Raw genomic sequence first — 7822 nt, 5'->3', positions numbered from 1 at the left:
ATCAATAAATACAAACTCAAAATCCAATATCTTCTATTAATCAAAACATAATATCTTCAATGTCGTATCTTTAATGTACCTATTAAATATAGAAACTGTAACCATAATTACACTAATTATAAGAATAGATTTTATTCCAACCAATTGATCTATTACTTCGGTAATTGATTTACTTGCAGAAGAGCAAACAATAAATTTAAAATTTATAAGAATATATAAAGATATAGAGATTTCAATCAATTGCCTATATTTGCGTATGATTTTCGCATAATAAGCTTCAAATTGAACATTGAAAAATATAGAGATATTTTTTTAATCTTTTACTGACACATAACTTAAACAAAACGAAGAGTTAAAGGTAATTTTTTTTGTTACACTTCCCGGAAAAAACGGTTACAACATGGGCTTTCATAATATGGCCTTTTAACATATTAATGTTATGGACATTTAATAATTATCTTGACGAAAAACAAAGACTATAAATAATTTATTATTAACAAAATTATGAAATTATTTACAATTTGATGACTACTTCATCACCCTTTTTTATATGTTAATTTTTTCATAGAAGTTTAAAAATCATTTTATTTTCTGTAAATATTTATAACTAATTTATAATATTTTATGCCATACTAAGTCATGATATAATATTTCTTCATATTTTACATTAATAACCATTGTTTTTATATATCGTCTACAATTCTCTAATTACGTCTATTTGTTCAATTTTGTATATGATATCGAATATTCATCATAAATAGATGGTTTAAGATGCCAAAAAAATTATTTACTTGGTGAATATAATATACATCATTTAGTTAAATAAATAACCAAAAACCGAAAATTCATATCCGCGTTGGCGCGCGGATCAGGGTCTAGTTAACTTTAAAAATTAAGGGGTATTTTTAATGGGTACTTCTCTTTTAATAATAGAGATAATTTTTAAAAACATAGCCATTCTTAAATATTTTTTGAATAAATAAATATTTTTTAATTTAATCAACTGAAAATAATATCCGTACAATTGTGTGAGTCAAATTCTAGTTTTATTGATGCATGTTATATATTAGTGCTGTATATTTTAGGTAACATTTTAATGATGCACGTTTTTAAAAATCTCCATTATTAAAATTATGCACGTAAGGATAACTCATGAGTTTTTTTGGTCGATTAAATGACATTATGTCCAAATTTATTTAAGGATATTTCATTAAGGTTTAAGGTAACTGAAAAAGACAAACTAGTTTAATTCATTTAATCATATTTCATTAATGTAACTGAAAAGACAAGTAATAAATTAGGCAGTTTTATTCGTTTTAGGATATTTCATAAATGCAACTGAAAAAGACAAGCAAAAAAATAGGGAGTTTAATTAATGAACTAAGAACATTTTCAAATGGATACTTCTCTTTTAATAATATAGAAGTCACAACCTTAGATCATGTGTGATTTTTAAAAAAATTGACTTAATGGACTTATTCCTAAAAAGTCATATTGGGCTATCAATAATTAGATTTAAACAATAGATGATTCATTGGATTTATAGATATTATAAATTAAATAGATATAATTTAATGTTGTAATAGCTTCATATGTTAATTATTTAAATATTTGCTGATGTTAACTTTTAAAAGTATAAAGATTTTTTTTTATATAACAAAAATTATATTATCTAACAATGATTAATCTTTAATACCTTAAACCAATGAAAACAAATTTTAAACTATATAGTTTATTTTAAAATTAAACGAAAACTAAATATTTAATTATTTGCTCGATAATATAAATCTATGAAGCGAAAATTCTAATTTTTTAACAATTTTCTAAATTTGTGAAATGTTACAATATCTTTGGATATGACAATAAAACAATATTTTACTAATCTTTATATATATAATTACGATTTTAATAATGAAATAATAATCCGAAAAAATATATATAAAAGAAGATACAAATACATGTAAAAGTTTGAAACAATCTATTCAATGAAAAAAACATATTGTAAACTTATTATGTTTTAAAAATTGATAGACATATATATATTATAAAATATACCAATTTAGAATTGAAAACAAAATGTTTATATAAAAAAATTGAAAACAAAAATCCGCGCGGTTACGCGGATCGAGATGTAATAAAACTTAAAATGGATGGACAGAACAAATGAAAACAAGTGTCAATATAAAAAAAATCGCATGGCGACGTTTAGATACATTTGAATCCTACAAAAATATTCTTTTTATTTTTTGGGATTTTATACAAAATATTCTTGATAATGAACTTAGTGATATTGGTTGGACCGATGAAGTATTTCAAAAATTTGCAATGAAACATCGATTCAGGCATTTTGCATGTGATTGTGTTAACGTTCGAGCGAATGAATAGTCCTTTTGGTTTGATTAGATGATCTAATATAATATATATTAAAGAATTAACATTTTAAGAGATAAAATAATTGACTTATTATTATCAAGTTCGAATTTCCCGTTGAAAACACAGATTTTCATATGTTTATGACATTTTAAGAGATGACATAATTGATTTATTATTCTCAAGTTCGAATTTCCTGTTGAAAACACAGATTTTCATATGTAATAAACATCTAAACCACACAGAAAACTTTTTTTAAAGGCTTTTGTATTATTTTTTTGGTTTTTTTGGAAGTACAACAGGCTGTAAAAAAAAGAAACTAAACTAAAAAGAGAATAAGAAACTCGACGGCTTGCTCCCCTATGTTTTTTTTTTGGTCTAAAAAAAGATGTTTTCACCTCTTTGCCGGGAACCCAAACATTGTAAATAATTCCTTCCATCGCGAATCGAACCCGGATGGCGGAAGTTACAGCCGCAACCTCTTTACCACTAGAACTCCCCTATGTTAGGATTTTGTTTGTCTTTTGTTATTCACTTAACCAATTTTAATCTAACTTTATTTGTTTTTACCTATTCATCTGGAAGAAACAACCCGTTCTCAAGAAAAGAAAACAACTCGTTCTTGAGCTTCGTTAGAAAACAACAATAACAAATAAGAGATTAATTACTACATTCAGAGAAACAAAGTTTTACCACATAATTAACGGTCCTAGAAGGCAAATTAGAAAATATGAAAAAATATTGGTACATGTAATGATTACAATTATTTTTTTGTACGAACATTTTATAAAATATGACTTGATGGTAGCCAACCCTTTTGGTAGTGGAGAAAATCTTGTAGTTGTGAGTGGGAGTGTCCTAATTTAAAATATACTTTAGGAGTCAAGAATGTGATCATATACCAAGGGAATCTCAAGAAATGCAAAATTTCAGTATATATAACACGATATTTATTGAAAACGTATCTTAAAATAATTTCTCAGGCCATCTTTTTCTAAATAAATAAAGATAAAACTAGTGAAGTCTCTTGAAAAAAATTAACTAAACGAAAGATTTAAGAAAGAGAGGCATTCCAATTCCCAACAACCATGCTACTTTTTGTTGATTATATACATCTATAAATAAAACAGGATTTCTTTCAAGATTTGTACCATATTTTTAAAAGTCTAAAGTATATATAATTTTCTTGTATATATTATCTATAAGGAGATGGCCAGATGGGAGAGGGCCATTCAAGCATCAGTGTCTTTCTATGGTGAGGGAAGGGCGGCTTTTGTGGAAACTTAGTTACCCTTTGGCATTTTATAAACAATTTCAATTCAGGGCCAGAGATAATCGTTATCGAAAATACTTTTTATATTATCAAACCTTGGTTAGTCCAGTCCTGACTGGAGCAGATAAAATGGTTTCCCCTTCTTTTTTTTTTTTTTTGGTTTCCCCTTCATGCTTACAGTTTTTTCTCAGTTTACAACTTAGGAAAATGTAGTGTTTTATATGAACACATAGTTAATATCTTTATTATCACCAGCAATGTTGATCACCAGCTATGTTTTATTTCCACTGAAAAAATACAAAAGATATACAAGTATGTGTTGGTATATTCAACAATGGAACACTATGAGAGATTCAGGACATCTGCACGCTTAGATTGTGTCATATTAAATTATATTTGATTTGTTTACTACTCTCTCTTTTTTTTAAAGATGAATGTTCTAAGATTTTCACACTTATTAAGAAACCATATTAAAACTTAGTTATTAATGTATAGTTTTTTGTAACTTTATATTTCTTATATTTTTAAACCAATAGGATTAAAAGAAATGTAATTAATATTTTTGAAACACACCATTTTTCATTATTAGTTGACAAAATATGCTTTGAAAACATGAAAAATACATCTTTTGGAAACAAAATATTTCTCTAGAACATCCATCTTTAAAAAACAGAGGGAGTATAAGATAATAGCAACAAACTAAACTTATAAACCACATCGTGGTGTGGTGAACTAGTGGTTTCCACTAGATCAGGAGTTGATTTGTTGGTCCAGGCCAGGGATCGACTCCCCTCTAGTGTGAAATTATTAGCTCCACATGTGGCCATGCGGATATGGGCTCATGCTTACGGCCCATTTGAATATCTGGGAGAGGATCCATCCGTGAGTTGCACCTCCCACCCGAGGGTTAGGTCTGTGTCTTTAATAGACCCGGGTTTAACCCTTTTAAGTTTAAAAAAAAAAAACAAACTAAACTTATAAATTTAAAGTTGATTTATATCTGTGATGATTGAAACCGACGTTTCTGATATTAGATGTACGTTAAAAGATCCAAGGGTTCTTTAAAATTAAGATTGGCTATTTGCCGTCCATCATATCGTTTGTCTACTAAAGCATATATATGTTTAATACTACTATTACACCACCTTTGTTTTATAATTTACACAATGGATTTTCTTATACTACGGAAAATTGATACTGAACGGTCCAAGTTAAATCACTGGGCTCATTGTTCCACTTCCACTCATATTACACTTATAAAACGATCGCTCTTTCAAGTAACTTAAAAACATAAGCCAAAGTCGGGTGATCTCTTTTGTTAAAACACAGTCGTGTGATCTCAAGCGTCTTCTCTCATAAACCTAGAAACTAATCCCAGACATAAAAAATAACATGAAACTTTCAGCTTATATCATTCATACCATTCTCTTCATGTCGATTGTATTTGATAAAATAAAATACAATGAGGCAAGACAGTTGCAAACAGACGGTAAAGATCGTGATCATCAATTCACGGCCGGTTACACTGATGATTTCGGGCCTACTTCACCAGGTAATAGTCCGGGCATTGGTCATAAGATGAAGGAGAATAATGATACTGTTGAAGGGCTTAAAGATGACTTCATGAAGCCTACAGCGACACCAGGACATAATTCCGACGTTGGACATGCTGTCAAGAACAGTGAGCCTAAGGCTTAAAAAGATTCATATAGTTTAGGGTACTGCTTAGTTGCTTTTACTAAATTACTATGTTTGTATCCTTTAAAAAAAAGAATTACAATGTATCCTAAATTATTGTGTTAAGTGTAATTTCAATTTAGTCTACGTAGTTTATGATATGTCATTCATAAGTTGGTTGACTATGAGTTATTAGTTCATTAATTAAGTTAAATACGATTTGTGTTTTAATTCATTTGGAACCTTATTTCTTGCATGAATTTGCATGTTAATACTTCGTAGTGAGCTTCTTACTACTCGCCACCATGTGCAAATTAAAATGTAAAATTGCAAAGCATGGAGATCTTTTAGATTATATATATAATATCTGTGTGTTTGTGTGTAAAAAGACATCTTATACAAAACTGGGACTTTAAAAATAATAGTTACAAATGGATGGCCGGCGATAGAAAAAGCAAGGTTTAAATATTTCCAAATTAGGGAGAATGAAATTTGAATGTCTTAATTGAGTTCTTTTAGCTATTACAATTAAGATAGCGCATTAAAAACTATTAATAGGAAAATATTATATTTCCTATGTTTCAAAAGAAAATAAATTTTAATTTTTTTACATATTAAGAAAAACATATTAAATTTTGATTATTAATGCATTGTTTTTTTAATTAACTATTTCTCACAATTTTTAACTAATAAATTTTTAATAAACATAATAATCATTTTTGAAGTTTACAATTTAACATTAAATAATGCATTGAAAAGATAAAAATATTTTTTTCCTAATTTTATTTTCTAAAACATGAATCTTTTCGAAACCGATGGAGTATTACATTTTTCTTCGGTCTCCATTAGCTGAAGTTGAAACTGTCAATATACATATAGAAAGTGATTGTAATAAATAATGGTTTTTCTTTGTTGCAGTTGTAATGGTGAACTCTGTTGAATAATATAATATACATTAAACATTTCATATCTATTATTGGAAAATTTCCCAAGTACATATTCAAGGTAATTATTTTGTTGAATAGTAAAAATAATACATTTTGTAGGGTGGGCAAATACCACTGGTGCAGGGTACTATTCTACCACTAGACACTAGTGCTTCATGCAGGGGCACTAACCAAGGTCTGGTAACTAATGTTGAATTTAAGTGAGTATTTAATAAGCTTATTACTAATTACCATGGGAGAAAAATAACTTAGTGGGGGGCACATGCCACACCCCCTTCAGCACTAGCTAGGTCCGACCATGGTTATAACTTAATTTTAATGAAATTTATATTATTAAATGACTTTTATGAATCTAGTAAACCTTAATGTAATTTGAGGCATTATCAAAATATAACCGTTTTTGTTTTGTTTACTAGAAATACTACAAGTTATTAAAAGATTTATAGAACATATAAGTCTGTGGTATCATATAAATTTTTAAAATTTGGTTGTAGTTCTGTTAAACATAAATGTATAACTTAAAAGGAACATCTAAGATAAAACAGTCGATAATTGTTATAATAGGTAGAACTTCTCTATCTGTCCATATATTTTTTATATAAATCATCTATATTATTAAAAGAGAAGTACCCATTTGAAAATGTTCTTAATTCATTAGTTAAACTCCTTTTTTTTTCTTGTCTTTTTCAGTTGCATTTATGAAATATCATAAAACGAATAAAACTGCCTAATTTATTACTTGTCTTTTCAGTTACATTAATGAATTATGCTTAAATGAATTTAAACTTCCTATTTTATTGTTTGTCTTTTTCAGTTAACTTAATGAAATATCCTTAAATAAATTGGGACATAATATCATTTAATCAACCAAAAAAACTCATGAGTTATCCTTACGTGCATAATTTTAATAATGGAGATTTTTAAAAACGTGCATCATTAAAATGTTACCTAAAACATGCAACACTAATATATAACATGCATCAATAGAACTAGAATTTGACTCACACAATTGTACGGATATTATTTTCAGTTGATTAAATTTAAAAATAATTATTTATTCAAAAAATATTTAAGAATGGCTATGTTTTTAAAAATTATATGATATTATTTGCTCATAACTCATTTGTCATTTGATAAATTGTTAGAAAAAAAATTTTAGTATAATATAACCCAGTTGTCATTTGCTAAATTTATGGCTTTTATTTATATTTTTATTATTTAATTATAATATTTTCATTTTATATTTGAAAGATAAATGAATTTTCTTTCAAAAAATATTTTTGTAAATGTATTTTTTTTAAAATAATCAATTAAAATTGTTATTATCATTGAATATCATTATTTTTAACATAATTTGAGTTTTCGTTTACATCAAACCTTATCATATTTTAGGATAATTTTAATTTAAAATGTAATTTTCATATTTTTAAAACAAATTCTAAAAATATTTTTTAAATATTTTGTTATAATTGTTAAAAAAATATTGAGTTGCATTTCAAATTAAAAGGTAAAGATATTAAAAATATTCTAATTAAAATATGTAAAATTTAATATA

General features: G+C 26.5%; 1 protein-coding gene across 1 annotated transcript; it reads left to right on the top strand.

The window, feature by feature from the left end:
• Positions 1-4937: 4937 nt before the first annotated feature.
• LOC106305398 lies at positions 4938-5396 on the top strand. The gene has a single exon (XM_013741772.1). The coding sequence runs from the start codon at positions 5036-5038 to the stop codon at positions 5339-5341; it is 306 nt and encodes a 101-aa protein (XP_013597226.1). The 5' UTR covers positions 4938-5035; the 3' UTR covers positions 5342-5396.
• The last annotated feature ends 2426 nt before the right edge of the window (positions 5397-7822 follow it).

The sequence above is a fragment of the Brassica oleracea genome, chromosome C7 (assembly GCF_000695525.1).
Source record: "Brassica oleracea var. oleracea cultivar TO1000 chromosome C7, BOL, whole genome shotgun sequence".
Lineage (NCBI taxonomy): Eukaryota > Viridiplantae > Streptophyta > Magnoliopsida > Brassicales > Brassicaceae > Brassica > Brassica oleracea.
The sequence above is the reverse complement of the archived record's forward strand: the minus strand, read 5'-3'. Positions and strand labels throughout refer to the sequence as shown.

What these genes read in the sequence shown, in the direction of transcription:
- LOC106305398 (XM_013741772.1), top strand. Translation starts at nt 5,036, where the DNA reads ATGAAACTTTCAGCTTATATCATTCATACCATTCTCTTCATGTCGATT.